Here is an 18,921-nt window from a genome sequence, read left to right as displayed (position 1 = left end):
GATGATGGCCTAGAACTACTAGAAAAATAATAGTAATCAGTGAAGTATTTAACAATTATAAACAAAACAAGGAAAAGGATAATGTTTTGATCAGCTGATTTACCGTAGTTTTGTTTACCACAGGTTTCGACAGGTTTACTTGTCAAACGCCCTCATTTTATATTAACCTTGGATTCCAGTCGCTCTTTTAGAAAGTAAAGACGGCTGGTAAAATACCAGGGTGACATGAAGCTTAGAGAAGAAAAAAGAGATTTGATGTTTATGTTAATGATATTCGTCTAATATTTGTGCTGTTTATTATATTTTAAGATGTCGTTACGCACGCTTCCACTCTTGTTTATCAACCTTGGAGGGGAGATGATGTATATATTAGATCAAAGACTCCGGGCTCAAAATATACCACATGATAAATCGAAGAAAGGTAGTTAAGTTAGGCCTGTAATAGCAGCCAGGAGTCGGTGTGTGACAGCAACAGGCAGGTCCTGTTGTTAGTGTTGGACATATTAGAATTTGGGTAGTAGGCCTAGGGAATTCGTGCATAATAATAGTTATAGTATAGTAGGTGTAATAAAATAGGAAAAAAAACCAAACAGCATAAATAGAAGAGTAATCTTTAGTCCGCTTTTTAGTGACTATTGTAAAGTATTGTATGTACTGTACCATGTTTTCTCATTTTATTATAAATATAATACAGTAATACACTTTATTTTTATATATTTCAGTATTACATGATATAGTTGGTGCCATGTTGAACAAACGTTTTGTAGAAGAGCTTTTCAAACCGCAAGAGTTATACACGAAAAAAGCCATGCGAACCGTCTTTGACAGACTTGCGCACGCATCCATTATGCGATTAAATACGGCCAGTATGGACAAGGTTTGTTACATTACTAACCATTGCATGTTTAAGTATCTTTGTATTTATTTGTTCCTCCATAAAGATTTTTACTGCCCACACCAGTTGTTTAAACTGATTTTTGGAAAATGAAAAAATAAAACTATTTTTTTCGTTCGTTGTTTTTCAGCTATACGATCTTATGACCATGGCGTTTAAGCACCAGGTGTCCTTATGTCTACGCCCTCAAGACGTTTTGCTAGTCACGTTAAACCACCTTGACGCTATTCACAAGTACGTGGAGGATGTACCTGTAATTAGAAATCAAGTGGAGAGTGTCCATCAGATGCTTTATCAGGTACAGTGCCTCACTGCCATACACACTCAATTTAGTCTATGGTTATTCATTCAATCTTTTATTTCAAAATCTCTGGTCCATAGAAAGTAAAAATTACAGATACAGTAAATGAAATAAAATAAACAAGACTAATTACTACTACTCATCTCAGGATGGCACTCCACCTGGAGAGCATCTTCGACTTAACTAAGACGTTGCTTATAATTGTTGAGACTAAAACATTTTCGCTTGCATTTAGTCTACCCATCAGGCCATATATTGATTTTCTTAACAATTCATAAAAAGAAGGAATTCTACATTCCGTAAAAATAATTGTTATGAAAATGAAATGGATTGTTTCTGATATGTATTGTATTTGTACTCTTTTACCCAATTGATTTATTGTAGATCTATGCATCGATGACTGCAGGGGAATTTCAACTTTTACGGCAGACCCTTTTAACGTTTTTTCAAGATACACATATAAGGGTGAGTATAATAGTATACAAATAATGAATGTTTCTGAGTGGAATGATACAAATAATGGCATGAGGTGAATGGTGAAAGGTTATTTTTCAACGAGGCGAAAATTAAACCTTGAATTTAATAAATAAATAAATGAATTATGTTTTAGACTATGATTATGCTATTAAAGTACTGTAGAAGCTATGGTTTTTATTTTTAATACTCAATTTTACTATGATACACTTTTTAATGTTAAATCATTAATATATTATATTCTATATTCGGCTTCACCTTCTAATACTTCATAATTGTTCAACAACCTGATAATTAAACCTTGAATTTAATGAGACTATTGAATATCGCCATGGCAACACTACAACACATCTTATGACCTGATTTAATTAAGTATTACAGTTATTTATTGTATCTTAATGTATTTGTAAAAATCATTATTTTAGGCTCAAATAGCTTATTAATAATATTTTATTTTTTCTCCTAAGGTATCTATATTCCTAAAGGACAAGGTACAGAATTCTAATGGTAGATTCGTTTTGCCAATAAACGGTTTATTACCCTTTGGTGTGGAAAGTCCTGGAACAATCAGGTATGAAGGTGACAATGAGGGTTTATGGTGACAATTAGTTGTTAATAATGGTAATGATGACAATTGATGGTGACTGGTGATGGTTAAATAATGATATTGTTAGAAGGAAGTGGTGATGATGATGATAACAAACCAATAAAGCAATTGGATAATTTTTACATCACTACTATAAATATAGGAAATAAATATGCTTTAATAAAAAATACTTAATTTGAGCAATTTACAATACAAGTACTAAGAAGTATTAATAATCTGCCAAGGACTAATATCTCTATGGATGCATATATGGAATTATATGAGCAGTATAATTTAACCTAGAATTTCATTCCAATTTTATATGTGAAATTAAAAACAGAAAATTAAATAAAATCATAAATTGTGTGACAAAGAAAAGAATTAATAGGATCTATTCATAGATTGCAAACTTGATGCACCATCAAACTAGTTTGACAAAAAAAGTGTGATGTGCCCAAATATGGTAGTGATATGACATCATCGTTTCCATATTTGGGCACATCACATTTTGTTGTCACATAAAGTTTTATTGTGTGAACAGAGCTTAACATAACCTTCTTGCCATTCAGATACTTTGATGGTTCTGGTCAGCCTGTACAGACATCAAAATTCCAGGTAAAACAAAGCTACAATGTCAACACTACAGAAGGGTCATTTGACCTTAAAGGCAATAGGGTCACCAAGCTCGGTACCAACATGTACAACGTTGTTCGTCCATCGGAAACTTCTGTGTCTCACACTAAACACACATCTCAAGCTAAACCGGTCTCTGAAGAACGGGTACTGTTTATCCATTTTTCACATTTTTATGTAACTGTACTGTATAATAATCGTATCCGGATATTCACCCCCTGGACATTTACCCCCCAGAAAACTACCCCCCCCGGACAACCACCACCTGGACAACTACCCCCTTACGACAACTACCCCTTTAGGACAACTACCCCCGGACAATTACCCCCTTAGGACAACAACCCCCTTAGGACAACTACCCCCTTAGGACAACTACCCCCTGGACAACTACCCCCCGGACTGTCTAGGGGGTAGGTGTCCTAGAACCATAATAATTAATAATATAGTCTGCAATAAAGTTGCTAAAATTGATTATTAATAGAACAATGATCTCACCCTTGAATTTAGAGTAATTTGCATAACGATTTATACTTGACCCAGTTAATTTTTACCTTCGTCTACAAAGTCACAGTACAGTAATTTTCAAGCAAATTAATTAAATTTGATTACCTGTTTTTTTGTAGGCTTCTGCGAATATAAACCCTCTTGTAAAAGCTGAGTTAAATCTTCTGGCCCATTTAATGGGCTCTGTTGATGTGAACTCATCCAAGAAAAAAGATTCATCTATTAAACTTTCACTTTTTAACACTGAAGAGGAAGAACAGTAAGTTATTTAATATCTTCAACAAGAAATAATTTTCATTCTTATAGTACATTTGTTTTCTTTTTTATTATTTCAGATAATTTGATTTATTTTTTATTTTTTGTGAAATAGAGAATTCAAAGAAACAAGACCGCCGACCGAAATGTATGATTGGAAAGTGATAAAGATTGATGCCTCTAAGGTATAGTATGATACCCTTTTCAGACCTGCAAAAAGCAACAAGTTGTAACCAGGTTTGCATTGTGTGAAGACAATTTTCTGGAAAATGTTCAAAAGAAAAACACACCAATGAGAGGCCTGTTTTTTATCCGAGATGTTACTACACACATGTATCGCCCTGGTATATCAAACTGACCAATCATAGTTAATCAAATAGCATGCAACTAAGCCTTCTCCCAAGATTCTTCATGTTTCGCGTACGTGTGTACGAAAACTTTATAAATATAAAATCGGGAGATCAAACCTTGTTACAAGTTGTAACAATTTATGCAGATGTGAAAAGGGTATTAGAATGCGATCGTCTAAATTTGTTAGCATCATGCCAAATGTTAAACAGTAAACAATTTTTCAGCCACTAGGTATTTACATTTTTGTATATTTTTTCTAGAACAAAACAAGTGATGAATTGAACAAAATCATGGGAGATTTGGACATTGCTGAATCTTCATCACAAAACAGTAAGGGAGACGATCTACTGGAACTAATGGACAGTTGCTAAGGGCAACGGTTGCTAGGGACAACGGTTGCCAAAGGCAACGGTTGCTTTATAGCTGATGTGTTTTAACATTGTACAGTATTGATCACCTTGACAAAGTTCTTTTTTATTTTAAAAGAAAATGAAAGTATTATTAAGAACATCTACACTATCAAATTTTTATGTGACAAAAAATATGATGTGCCCATATATGGACATGATGATGTCATGTCACTACCATATTTGGGTACATCACAATTTGTTATCACATAAAGTTTGATAGTGTAGACAGAGCTTTAAGAACATCATGTTCCTAGATTAGATATTCTTATCTGGCCACAGTTTCTAGATAGGAAAGATTTGCTGATGTGTCTGTGGTTTTTGTGATACTGTTGTAGTTTGTTTTCTTGTTGACATTTTTATTTCTCGCCTTGATAATAAATGTTAGTTGTAATTCACATAAAATGTGAAGATGAATATGCAGTCTGACCCTGTTGTGCAACAGTAGGGTAAAGGCTATGAGCATTTACTGGCTAAACCCATGGGCCCTGAGCAGTGCCCAGAGGAAAAAACAGGCAATAAAATATGTCAAAAAAGGCTAAAAACACCCAAGGGCTCCAGCATTGGAGGCACTTAGAGTTCCTAAACCAGGGGCCTCAGGTCTCTATGCTACGCCACTGTGAGCAATTCATAATCTAAACATCATTTAAAATAATGAAGTCAGGGTATTTAAAAATTAGTGTTGAGATGGTGAAGATTACTCTACCCAACATAATCGAGTACAATTTTAATTTAAAAAACTACTTGCACAATTAACCAAAAATGAGGGGTGCTACCCCTCCTCTGTATACACCATTGTTAGCCCTACACTGCAAAAAATGTAATAAGCGGACTGGATCCGATTCAATTTACCAATATAATCTCCAATCCATAATAATATCTATGGGGCAAACTACATCGTCAAGATTCTAAAATATTGTTTTTAAATATCGCTGAAAACATTTCCATTGTATTGTATAGAATGTTATTTTATGTTTGGTATATTTTATTATGAGAAGTATATATTTTATATTAGAGGTGTATGTAAACATACAAATGAGGCTAGTACAGTATTTATAATATAATTATTTAGTGAATGTTTAGTGTTTATTAATAGATATTTATTGGCAATGGTCATTTGTCCAAACATAATTGATTTGTATGGTCGGCCTACTAATAATGTGATTGTTGGTATGGTTGACAATCATTCCAGGCCTACAAATAACTGGTTTGTAAAATGTATGGCTAGTCGTGCAACGTTGTTCGGATATGTTAGTATATTTAAAAAAAAGGCCATGTTATTTCTGTAACTGCTTTTGTGGAGTACAGCCGTACAAATAGCTGTTCCTGACTGATGTAAATTATATTGCATACGTACGTATATAGTTCACTGCGTTTGTAAATGCAAAAAAAACTATACAAGTACGTATGTACAAGTAGGTCACCGTTCACATATTCACCGATTGTTGAATGCGTGAACTACACACGTACGTATGTAGGTCACCGTTCACGTATTCACCATTTGTTGAATGCGTGAACTACACACGTACGTATGTAGGTCACCGTTCACGTATTCACCGTTTGTTGAATGCGTGAACTACACACGTACGTATGTAGGTCACCGTTCACGTATTCACCGTTTGTTGAATGCGTGAACTACACACGTACGTAGCTAGGTCACCGTTCGGGTATTTACAGATTGTTGAGTGCTTGAACTACACACACGTACGTATGTAGGTCACCGTTCACGTATTCACCGTTTGTTGAATGCGTGAACTACACACGTACGTATGTAGGTCACGTATTCACCGTTTGTTGAATGCGTGAACTACACACGTACGTTTGCAGGTCACCGTTCACGTATTCACCGTTTGTTGAATGCGTGAACTACACACGTACGTATGTAGGTCACCATTCACGTATTCACCGTTTGTTGAATGCGTGAACTACACACGTACGTATGTAGGTCACGTATTCACCGTTTGTTGAATGCGTGAACTACACACGTACGTATGTAGATCACCGTTTACGTATTCACAGATTGTTGAATGCGTGAACTACACACGTACGTATGTAGGTCACGTATTCACCGTTTTTGAATGCGTGAACTACACACGTACGTATGTAGGTCACCGTTCAAGTATTCACAGATTGTTGAATGCGTGAACTACACACGTACGTATGTAGGTCACCGTTCACGTATTCACTGTTGAATGCGTGAACTACATACGTACGTATGTAGGTCACCGTTCACGTATTCACCGTTTGTTGAATGCGTGAACTACACACGTACGTATGTAGGTCACCGTGTACGTATGTAGGTCACCGTTCACGTATTCACCGTTTGTTGAATGCGTGAACTACACACGTACGTATGTAGGTCGCCGTTCACGCTATTCACCGATTGTTGAATGCGTGAACTACACACGTACGTATGTAGGTCACCGTTCACGTATTCACCGTTTGTTGAATGCGTGAACTACACACGTACGTATGTAGGTCACCGTTCACGTATTCACAGATTGTTGAATGCGTGAACTACACACGTACGTATGTAGGTCACGTATTCACCGTTTGTTTAATGCGTAAACTACACACGTACGTATATAGGTAGCCGTTTACGTATTAACTGTTTGTTGAATGCGTGAACTACACACGTACGTATGTAGGTCACGTATTCACCGTTAGGTGATACGTGCGTGTGCAGTTCACGTATTACGCAAAGTAATTGGACCTCGTTTTGATTAGATTTGTGTCTACCCTGTTAGAATACATAACAGTTCAGCTTTATATATCTAAAACTAAAAGACTGAATGAATTATATAAGAGTTCAATGGTTGTGTATTGTGTTAACCGTACACGGACGGACGTAGTACAGGAACTTATTTTTGGCAAGGTGTGCCAACAAAATGTGAGGCGTCCGCTGTTACTTATTCGATCCACCCAACATTGGTGCAAAGTATCATTTTCGAAGAGAGAGCTGGATTCAGCCAACTACTTTTTATGGACTTTGACACAAGCAAGCATTTCCAATTTATACACGGAAAACTACTATTTTTATTGGAAAAATGTCAAATATAATATGAATGTTTACAGCTCAATATAAAAATAACCATTATAATCAATTAATCAAAAACAATGAAGGCAACTTATAATATGCCTACTGTATATCTAAGTATTATAATAGTCACGTAAAAGTCATAATATATCAATTTCCCCATAAGTAGGCCTATTAGGTCCTACTAGATCAACCTAAACAGTTATATGTTTGACATCCACTATGCCAATCATTTTAACATGACAGAGGTCTTTTCAAGTTCATCTTATTTTTTACAAGGAATAACAATTAATTTTTATTAAAATTTATTTATAACTTTCAAACTTTCATAATACAGTACATGAATAAAAAAGCAACAGACATAAACCATCAAAAAAAAAATGTCGTCACTTTAAAAAAAAAAGTGTAATCTGACCAAATAGCAAATAGCATCATGTTCATATATGGGCACATCACATTTTTTGTCACATAAAGTTTGATAGTGACAATAAATAACAATTTGTTGAGTTATTAGTCAACGGCTAATCGGTACATTACTTATTATTAAAACAATTACGCCACAGGGATCAACCAGATGTTTGTAATATAATTATGACCGTGATCCGTAGGGATTTGTTGTACATTATTTTTTTTTTCTCGATTATATTAGGCACACAACACTCTCTTTTGCTATTAGATCTACGCGTGGAAGGTTGTGAAATGAGAAAGTATAATAACTGATGGTATGTACATGGACTTATAATTAATAATAATATATATTTATCATATGTCGATCCTATTCATTAGCTTTATTAGCAAATACTACATTTGGTTTTGGTGTATGTTTACGAACTATTAAGATAGAGGTCTAGTTATTAGGAACACATGATCCCATGACGTTGTTTTCCTCTATGTGTCCGAGATATTGGGTGGATGGGGTGTTAGATGAGTCTGTCATCCTTCTATATTTCAGGTGTCCGAGATGTTGGGTGGGGTGTTAGATGAGTCTGTCACACCCTTCTATATTTCAGGTGTCCGAGATGTTGGGTGGGTGGGGTGTTAGATGAGTCTGTCACATCCTTCTATATTTCAGGTGTCCCAGATGTTGGGTGGGGTGTTAGATGAGTCGTCACACCCTTCTATCTATATATCAAAAATCGCTTGATCCGTCTGACGTCACAGAGGCATGCAAAATGTGTTTTTAATCATGTGTTCACAATCATATCAGGCCCCTGTCTTGTACTGCAAATATTGACTTGGAATGGTAAGGTAATCGATTACAATACAAGTTTATATTTACAGACTATAAACTTTAGCACGACCTCCTTGTTCACACAGGCCGTATAAAAAATATTATTCTCGTATCTATGATTTCACTATGAGATGTCACATCAAGGAATTGCCTCGGTCACATTGTGTTCCTATCTTGTTATAATTTAAAATACTAGATGTTTTTTTCACGCCTACTACAAAGTCCAAAATGTACAGGCATTCTGTATTGAACATCAACGTTATGCTAACAATTGTTTCAACAACTAACCAAACATAAATTACAATTTCGAGTGGAATTAACTTAGTTGATAAGATAATGATTGAAATATATCTTTACTACCAAACGTCACTCATTCCCGAACTGTGTGTGAATGCCGAGCTATAGAAATCGTATAATACCTGACTTTTCAATCATTCGAACAAAGACAAACTTGAATTTGTCCATCATCAGAGCATCCACACCGACCGACTCGACTGGATCGTGAGGTAGGTATTTAAACTTTATGTGAATGTTTGGTCAGTATTTACATAGGTAATTGATTTTTGTTGAATAAGATAATCTTTAGTATTTAGGAATGTTCCAAGGGTGTAAATGGGCGGCAACTTCGGATCTGTGCCGTTGATACTGAACTGAATTCATCAAATCTAATTGGTAAATTGTGTGTAGGCCTACTACCAGATATTCGGACAATCAAAATGAAGACAGGCGTTATGCTTATAATATTAATGCTTTAAGTATTAATAGGGGACTTTATGTGAATGTTTGGTCACACACAATTTCATTGAATTTCCTTCCATTCAGTAAAATAGTCGAAAACATTATAATTGGCGGTCCAGGAAAAAAATTGATGCCGTGGGGAGGAGAGAGGAGGGATTCAAAGTACGGTGATCCGCCGGATTATATAAAGTAAAATATAATGCATGAATGTCCAGTGTATGCACAGGGGGCTGATGTGGTGGAGACAATTAACCTCAACCCAGTGTGTAAACTCCGGAGTTTTGCCAGGTAAGGTGATGTGAAAAGGGGGTAGGCCTATAATTAGACTCTGCTTTGGATTTACGACAGCAAAACAATAATGGTCAGGTAACTGGAGTAACTAATAATGTGGTTTAGGCTACAATCTATTTATAATACAGTCATCTCATCATGAATATGATTCACATCGAATTATGTATGTTTCTGTATGTTTTTGCTCAAAGATGATACATTGGTCAATGCAGTGCTTGAGCAAGCGTGAACCGTCGACTATAGCAATGCAATTTATTCTGAAGATGGTCAAATAATTGAACAGTACTTGTTTAATTATATAGCCGTGCTTTGCATGTATGCGACTCCGATGCGAGTATAATTATGCGAGTTATTGAGAGTAGGCTACAGCGACGTCGACGTACAGTTCTCGCTTATTCCGCGAACTCGCATCTTTTAATCCCGGACACGGATACTATACTAAGGCCTACATGACTATTATTTGAAGGCGCTCAGAAGTTTTTGACGGACTTGCGACACCCACAACTTGCAATTATTTGGACGTTTTTGTCCAATTAGGTTAGTATTAAGTATAGCTAAGCTTCGTTACTCAAGAGAAAAGTAGGCTACTTTTATCCAGCGAATTTCAAACGAAATTAAATAGATATAATGTAAATATTACTCGATTCATATTTATGTGGAGTTTTCAATTTTAACATAAATATTTCCTCTTTTTTTTGGCTAAACTGTAGGACCTAGATAGATAATACTTATATCTTTTTGTAATTATTATCTAATAACGTCTTCGTTTGTAATTTCCTGTTTGATAAAAGGAAGATCGTGACGTTTAGCCTAATCATGCATTAATTCTCTCTCATCATCTTTAACGTGCCTGGGGTAATAAAAGAGCTTTAACGTCAGTATTTACATATTTTACTCGTATCGTGGGTAATTGATTTTTGTGAATAAGATAATCTTTAGTATTTGGGAATGTTCCAAGGGCGTGTAAATGGGCGGCAACTTCGGATCTGCCCCGTTGATACTTAACTGAATTGATCAAAGCTAATTGGTAAATTGTGTGTAGGCCTACTACCAGATATTCGTACAATCAAAATGAAGACAGGCGTTATGCTCATAATTAATATTATTGCTTTAAGTATTAATGTTAGGGGACGGTTAGGTAATACATATTATTTATTTGTTTACTCATTGGATGATAACGTATCCGTATTTTGACGATCCGAAGATCGTTTAAGAGATATCGGATGAGCCAAAACTGAAGCGGTATTACGGTGACACAGCATATAGTTCTTCATACGCACACGTTTTTATTATTCCATAGGGCCTTTCACACCTGTTCCGGCACGGTTCCGGTCCGACGAATCGAACATCAATGTTTCATTTTCACGCGGCTATGCGCCAATCGATATGCGCGCAGCCGCGTGAAAACGAAATATTGACGTTCGATTGGATTTTCCGGCGCCGGACCGGAACCGTGCCGGAACAGGTGTGAAAGACCGGACCCTTAATACAGTACTATAGTAACATACACCCTTCAAAGCAACTGATAATTTGCTGAAATCTTTGTTTTAAGAAGGAACATGATTGTTAAGTACTGTGAATTGAGGTTTATAAGGTAGGACTATACTCAAGTAAAATCAGACCATGCTTTTATTAAGCCCTACCTGTACTTATCCGCAAAGATTACATTCCGATTAAACATATCGTACATAAGTACCACATATCCTATGATAATGAATGGTCCTATTCTTAATCCACTTGTATCCCGCTTTTATAATCCAATATAATCTATCTAAAGATTAATCTTAAACTATCAACATCCGTTCCTTGATTACGTCATACCACTCAGTTAGTACATGTAATTGTATAAAAGCGGAGGCAATTGATAAAAGAATGACTTGATGCTTTTCTTCATTACAATAAATATAAACATTCTTCGTAATAGGGAAGAAGTGCGAATTAGGTCTACAACTCACTGGTTTTGTGTTAGAGAAATTTGTAAAGGTGAAGCGTTTTTTTTTCAAATTGCAAAGGACGGTAAGTTTTAAAAAATGTTTGTAAGGCCTAGGCCTATATAAATTAGCAATATAATTAAAATTCTCCAATTAATAAGATGATGATATAGTTTCATCATGTACGGAAAAACTTCATAAATCTGTATCACCGTACCGCATCACCGTAGTGTGTAAAAGAGTTGCAACCTATTACAACTCATCAACAACGGCGCAGATCCGTTTTGAAATGTGTAGGAAAACATATTTAGGCCTATGAGTTTAGTGCACTAGGCTTTCAAACTGCGATAGAAAGTAATACAGTAGTTTACAGAATATAATGTTTTTAAAGTGTGAATTTCTAATCATAAATCGGGGGTGAAGTGATCGTATCGCAGCCACAGGTAAACACTTTGATCTCTTTCGGAGCTTAGCATCCTGTTGTTAAATTTCCTTGCTGTACCTCCACTGAGTAGTGCGAATACTGTCAACAGTAATGAATGTTCACATGATGACAATATAACTAACAATTGTTTTCCATATATAATGTCTATTCATTGTATTAAAAAATATAATTGATAGAGTCGTTATATAACATTGTCCATACTAGGAGCATGGACATATTATATAGGTCTATATTAGGAGGATGCACACATTTTAAAAAAATGTTTACATAATTGTCTGCAACATCAACTAAAATATTTATATTTGTCAATGTTGTTTTTGTCGATGCTGTTTTTGTTTGAATTCTTTTTGTATTAATGTTAATAAGGTCAAGAACCCTTACAATCCCTCTTCACAAATACAACAACACAAGGCGAACAGATAGGTAATACTATTCATATACAAAAATTATGCAAACTCATGACTCAACTATATCGCCATAATGTATTACTATACCCACCGGCGATTTGACAGACGTACGTTGATAGAAATAATAAAACGATTCCATATTAAAACATTATTTAACATTATTTTATTGTAATGGCACAGTACTGGAAAATCAGTGAAACATAAAGGTGTAGCATACGTGGTTCAGTGGTAGAATTCTCGCCTGCCACTCGGGGAACACGGGTCCAATTCCCGGCCGATGTGTTTTTATAATGGAACAATATTAAAGGTATTGCTATACTTACCAGTGACTATGAAACATACACGTGTAGCTTCCGTGGTTCAGTAGTAGAATTCTCGCCTGCCACGCGGGGGACACGGGTCCAATTCATGACCGATGCATTTTTATAATGGAACAATATTAAAGGTATAGCCTTACGACTTACCAGTGACTGAAACATACACGTGCAGCATTGGTGGTCCAGTGGTAGTGAGTCTCCTTATTTGGGACGGTTGATATGTCAGTGTTAATCACACACATGCATTTACATGAGATAGTGTTTTATAAAAAAAGTATATTCAGTTGTCTTATACACAATAAAACAAAGCAAAAATATTTGTTATTTGTATCTAATTTGTACCATGCATTCTTCTACAACTGCAACTGTAATATTTGATGTTTATTTTAATTTTGTTTTTGTAGATTATTAGGCCCAATCTGACTTGGAAAAAGGGGAAATACATTTCTGAATGATGACGTTTCTACCTCATATATGCGTCGTACATTTTCTATTACTGTCTGTATCTGCTTTTAATCTAACTATTCTTCACACTAACGATGTACACGCGCGCTTTGAACAATTTAATAAATATGGCGGGGATTGTGACACGGACGACGAAGCGTCAGGTGAATGTTTTGGTGGAGTAGCCCGTCGGGCAACCGCAGTTAACCAGATTCGAAGCGACAGAGACAACGTAATTTTCCTGGATGCCGGCGACCAGTTTCAAGGGACAATGTGGTTTTATTATTATAAAGGAATGGCAGCATCGTACTTTATGAATCGTCTTGGATATAACGCAATGGTGAGTATTAAAGTTTATTAAAGAAAATGTATACGGACAATAACGACAAATAGATAAAATATTAGAATGTTTGTATCATCAGGAATACCCCGCCGTCGAAATGTTTTGATGTTTGTCCAAAATTGAGTATTCTCATTAGGATCTCGGTATTTCGTTATTTCTCCAAACTGTTTCTCAATAAAGGGTCTCGGTATTCCGTTACGTCTTCAAAATCTGTTCTCATCCATCTCATTAGATCTCTCGGTATTCCGTTACGTCTTCTTCAAACTGGCTCTAATTTATAGGATGTCGGTATTTCGTTACGTCTTCAAACTGGTTCTCATCCATCTCGTTAGATCTCTCGGTATTCCGTTACGTCTTCTTCAAACTGACTCTCATTTATAGGATGTCGGTATTCCGTTACGTCTTCAAAGTGGTTCTCATCTATCTCACATTAGATCTCTCGGTATTCCGTCTTCAGTTCACTATACATAATACCGATATATTTTTTTCAAAAATAGGCTCTTGGTAACCACGAGTTTGACAACAACCCGGATGGTCTAGCACCATTTTTAAGAAACGTCACTTTTCCGGTTCTCAGCTCAAACATGGACGCAAGTGCCGAACCTGTGTTAGATGGTTTAACGAATAAATCAATCGTGTACAATGTGGGCCAAGAAAAAATTGGTATCATAGGGTACACATTTTCAGATACAGAAATTATTTCAAGTACTCGTAAGTTGGAAAAAATGACGTATTTTAAGCTCCGTCTACATTATCAAACTAGTTTGACAAAACAAGTGATGTGCACAAATATGGTAGTAATATTGCATCATCGTGGCCATATATGGGCACATCACATTTTGTTGTCACACTAAAGTTTAGACAGAGCATTAGAACGTTTGCCTGGTGTCTCAGCCCTGTATTCTTAGTCACCGTACTTTGCAATTAATGATTATGCTTGGTTTCATTGGAACAGGGGAGGTGGTTTTTGGAGATGAAATCGAGGCTATTCAGGTAGAAGTTGAAAAATTGAAAGCCATGCAAGTGGACAAAATAATTGCCTTAGGGCACTCTGGGATAACTATGGATCAGAAGATAGCGAGGGAAGTAGTCGGCTTAGACATTGTCATTGGAGGACATACGGACACATTTCTATATACAGGTAGGTTGGGGTTACATAATAAAGCTTCTATACCCAGTTGATAGAGCTTGGTCGTTCACTAGGACGCAACGCAGCGCGTTTGCGTTGCGTCTACGTCATTGCGCTGCGTCCTAAAGCGTGGTTCCCACTAGCGACGCAACGCAAGGACGTAACGCAACGCAAGTGAATTGACCAATCACAAGCGATGGCTTATTCGCTTGTGATTGCTAACTGTCTATAACTTCGCTTGTCATTGGTTAAACGCTTGCGTTGCGTTTACGTCCTTGCGTTACGTTCTAGTGGGAACCAAGCTTTAGTGGGAACGAAACATAATAGAAAGTTACGTTGGGAAAATTACTGATCACTTAGTGTAAATAGGACGAAAACAATTAATATGAACCTTACATTTTTCTTGGATTGTTTCTACACAACATACACTTATGAAGGAAAGCTGCACCTTTATGATGAATTGATTGTTTGAAGTCATTCTACAACAGTTTTTAGTATCAGTAGAACCACGTTTAATTAGGTATTCATACTTGACAATTGTGTTAGCTAAGGGCCAACTGAGACAGCGTCTTCCGACGACCTAAAAACCACGCCCGACGCTATCTCAAGACGACTCTTCTCGTCGGGATTCAACTCCGACAGCACCGACGAGTCAAGACGTTTCGTCGGGCCTCGTCGTCCGAGTTGGCCTTTAGGGGTCACGAGTTTATCGATGTTTCCTGGTAGCGAATTGTATACTCAGTTGCCAATCTAATTGAGAACATCAAAGCGTAGACAAAGTAGAACAAAATCCCGACATTTATAATACACCTCAGTTGACACTTGTTTTCTGTAGGAACACCACTGCCGTCAACAGAGGAGCCGTATGGTCCATATCCAATAGTTGTACACCCAGATTCCGACCCCAGTCGTAACGTCTTGGTTGTGCAAGATTATACGTTTGGAAAATATCTCGGTGATCTGCAGGTCGTCTTTGACGAAAATGGAGAACTCATCGCATGGCAAGGAAACCCAATTTTAATGGACAGTTCAATTGATCAAGGTACGGAATACTATTGTAAAACTTAGTCGGTTTGTTGTAAGTACGCCATTGAAACATTTGTAGCAGTTATTCTATTCGTTTATAGTGGTGTTGGAGCGTATCTCTTTCGTCTTGATATTGTGTAACAGCAGCAGTAATGGCAGTGCCGTACTATAACGATTATAAGCGCTCACTGGCTAAACTTCCAAGAAGGGGCCCAGCGCGTGAGCAGTAGTCCAGTGCAACTACCCATGCATTGGTTGGCCCCTTAGGAGTGCTAAACCAGGGTCCCTTTCCTCCTATGTTACGCCACTGAGATGCCACTGTCTCTCTACATATAAATCTTGCATTCATTAATCTTTTTGACTTCTAGACCCTGACATACTATTTGATGTTTATATATGGGGAGAACCTGTTGGAAACATCTCTCGACAATACGTAGGCCGAACAAACGTTAAATTGGACGGAGACCGACAGCAGTGTCGACAACAAGAATGCAACATGGGTAACCTAATAACTGATGCGTTCATTCAGATAAACGTCCGGGAACCAGATGAGCTGAAATGGAGTACTGTCAGCTTGGCTATATGGAATGGTGGAGGAATCAGACAATCAATATCTGTTGGTGAGTGTTTGTATACGGGGCGCCGCTCGGGACACTAATAATTATGTTTGTGTCATAACTGTATTATTGACGGCGCCTCGTATTTGGTTTCGGTTTCCTGTACTCTTTTTTTGCATTCAGACTTCATTATCCAGTTGCCCTTCTTGATAAAAACATGGATGTTTCATTTATGCCAATTAAGTGTCGAATTCATTCATGTATTCAAATTGTGACGATCCCAACCAAATGTGTCTGTTTTGACGTGACGGAATCAGTATCATCAAAAGCATTGTAGGCGCGGCCTACGTCTGGATTTAAATGTTTTTTTCTTATTTATTATAGGCGATATAAGGCTAGGCGATATCAGTACTGTGTTACCTTTTGGTAATACAGTAGATATTGTAGAATTAAAAGGTCAACATTTAAAGGAAGCGTTTGAATATGCTGTTCAAAAATATGGCGAAGGTGACATAGGGGGCGAGTTTCTGCAAGTGTCAGGTAGGTAGAGTATACGTTGTGCATTTGTACAGAAGAATCTTCACAAGAGCAATTTTCTTTACGAATGTTTAATAACTGACTTAACAACATTTCATTCAAGGCATTTAACTTTTCTTGTTTCAGCAAAAAGATATACGTTTAACGTTTATTCATCTTTACGTTCAGTTAAACTGCAGGAGTTATATTAAACATTCGTAAAGTAACGGCTTTGGCGAACATGTTATTTTCTGATTTCTAACTTATTTGTTGTTCTTATTATTTAACAATATCAATTAAAAGTATTAATTAAAATATACAATTACGTCATCATCACAACAGAGGAAGTTAACAATTATTATAATTTCTCAGGTATTCGTGTGTCCTACGATCTTCGTAAAGAAGCTGGAAATCGTGTTGTTGTTTTAGAAGTTCGCTGTTCCAATTGTACGATACCACATTATGTTCCCATTGATTTGGAAACCGTGTATCCTGTAATTATGAATAGCTTTATGGCAGACGGTGGAGATGGTTATGAGATCATCAAAACAAATAAACTTAGTCAAGTATCAGGTACGGTATGAATAATTCAAATAACAAACTGAAACGATAACTTAAGTAATAGATGTTCGCAGCTCAAACAAAACTCTCTACCAACGCGTGTTCCTGAGTATCTACTTAGGTTGATCCTTTATTCCTAAGTAGGGTTCTCCGTCTTCTATTAAAGAATGGCACAGAATACGGAGACAACTTTGAAGAAGACCCGCCGATTGCCAACTAATTGCGCGTTCCAACATCGGTACTACTGCATTCTTAATTCAACACGGTGGTCAGATATTCAGTAACAAATCAGTTTTGAAAAGTACTCGAGAATTGAAAATCAATCGAAAAACTCTCGAATATATATCTCGGCACTGTTAAAATAATGTTTCGCAGTAAGTCCACTTCTAGACAATCCTATCAGAGGGGGAAAGATGAGATCCCTTCCACAATTTATTCTACCGTTGTCATCATCCTTTCTGTTTTTTTTCACTGCTGATTGACTTTACCTCTTATTTTCTACACAGGAAATCTTGAAACTGCGATGTTAGCTCAATACATAAATCTCTATTCTCCAATTACAACTGGTCTGGACAACCGTATTACGTTTATTACCAGTGACAACGATCCATGTAAAGGGAACACGGCATCTTTGTCCTCTTCGGCGCTTCATACAATTTTAATATTTTTTTTATTATCAATGTTAATTCACTAAGATTCGAATATTCAATTCACAATGAATTGTAAAAATCATTCCAGATCATTTCGAGGGGTGGGGATGTGAAGGTGTTAGGGTGGGGTTGGGTTCTCTGCCTAAATCTTCGGAGTGGGCCTAATCAATATTTAGTTTATACCAAAAATGATCACTGGGTACAGGAACTTATAACCATGTTAAGGTATATTAAGAACTCCATTGAGAGACCATGGGAATAGGAAAATGTGGTGAAAACTGTAGAGGTTCTTCACGTTTAGAAGCATTTTTTTTTTCAGAACTCTGAATAAGAAGCCTACTTAATATAAAAAAAATAATAAATAATGATAAATAATTTATTTTAAAAATGCGTCATGTACGTACGATTAACTGCTGTTGCGTAATATATGATACAACTAATACCTGATGGTAGGCGTTATCATAAAATATATAAAATAATGAAGAAAAATAATGTAAAATCCGTATTATATCGTGCTGCTGCATTAAGACCAGGTAATCATTAAATATTTGATAAGGTAGGGAATGTCACTAAAAAATACTTGACCAACAATATTGTGTCACTAGCTGTCATGATGAGTATGTTTTAGTATGTTTAGGGAGTGAAAGTCTTCCCTGGTATACGGTTTGTGTGTTTAGTGTGTGGCAGCTTCGCGTTAACATTGTGTATAACTAAACCTAAAAACATAGACTAAACTGTACCAGTATACCAGAATGTCCTGTTCTTCTACGTTAATCATACACACAGTCTTCATTACCTCTGTGGGGTAAGGAATTTTACAGTTTGAAACTACTTGAACATCATTAAAAAATAAGTTAAATACCAGATAGGCCTAGTGTTTTTTTTAAAGCAT

General features: G+C 36.4%; 2 protein-coding genes across 2 annotated transcripts; both read left to right on the top strand.

Annotated features, from left to right (window-relative positions):
- Nucleotides 1-172: 172 nt before the first annotated feature.
- On the top strand, nt 173-5,519 carry LOC144847658 (protein OSCP1-like). The gene is made up of 9 exons (XM_078704145.1): nt 173-421; nt 723-877; nt 1,026-1,193; nt 1,581-1,661; nt 2,138-2,241; nt 2,826-3,036; nt 3,513-3,652; nt 3,764-3,833; nt 4,260-5,519. Exons 1-9 carry the CDS (start codon nt 310-312, stop codon nt 4,368-4,370), a joined length of 1,152 nt encoding a protein of 383 aa, XP_078560271.1. The 5' UTR covers nt 173-309; the 3' UTR covers nt 4,371-5,519.
- Nucleotides 5,520-13,216: 7,697 nt separating this feature from the next.
- LOC144847684 (snake venom 5'-nucleotidase-like) lies at nt 13,217-18,077 on the top strand. The gene is made up of 8 exons (XM_078704171.1): nt 13,217-13,587; nt 14,088-14,301; nt 14,546-14,731; nt 15,555-15,761; nt 16,114-16,365; nt 16,687-16,842; nt 17,191-17,391; nt 17,886-18,077. The coding sequence occupies exons 1-8, from the start codon at nt 13,255-13,257 to the stop codon at nt 18,071-18,073; spliced, it is 1,737 nt and encodes a 578-aa protein (XP_078560297.1). The 5' UTR covers nt 13,217-13,254; the 3' UTR covers nt 18,074-18,077.
- The last annotated feature ends 844 nt before the right edge of the window (nt 18,078-18,921 follow it).

Source organism: Antedon bifida, chromosome 7 (genome assembly GCF_963402885.1).
Source record: "Antedon bifida chromosome 7, ecAntBifi1.1, whole genome shotgun sequence".
In the NCBI taxonomy this organism is placed as follows: domain Eukaryota; kingdom Metazoa; phylum Echinodermata; class Crinoidea; order Comatulida; family Antedonidae; genus Antedon; species Antedon bifida.
The sequence above is the reverse complement of the archived record's forward strand: the minus strand, read 5'-3'. Positions and strand labels throughout refer to the sequence as shown.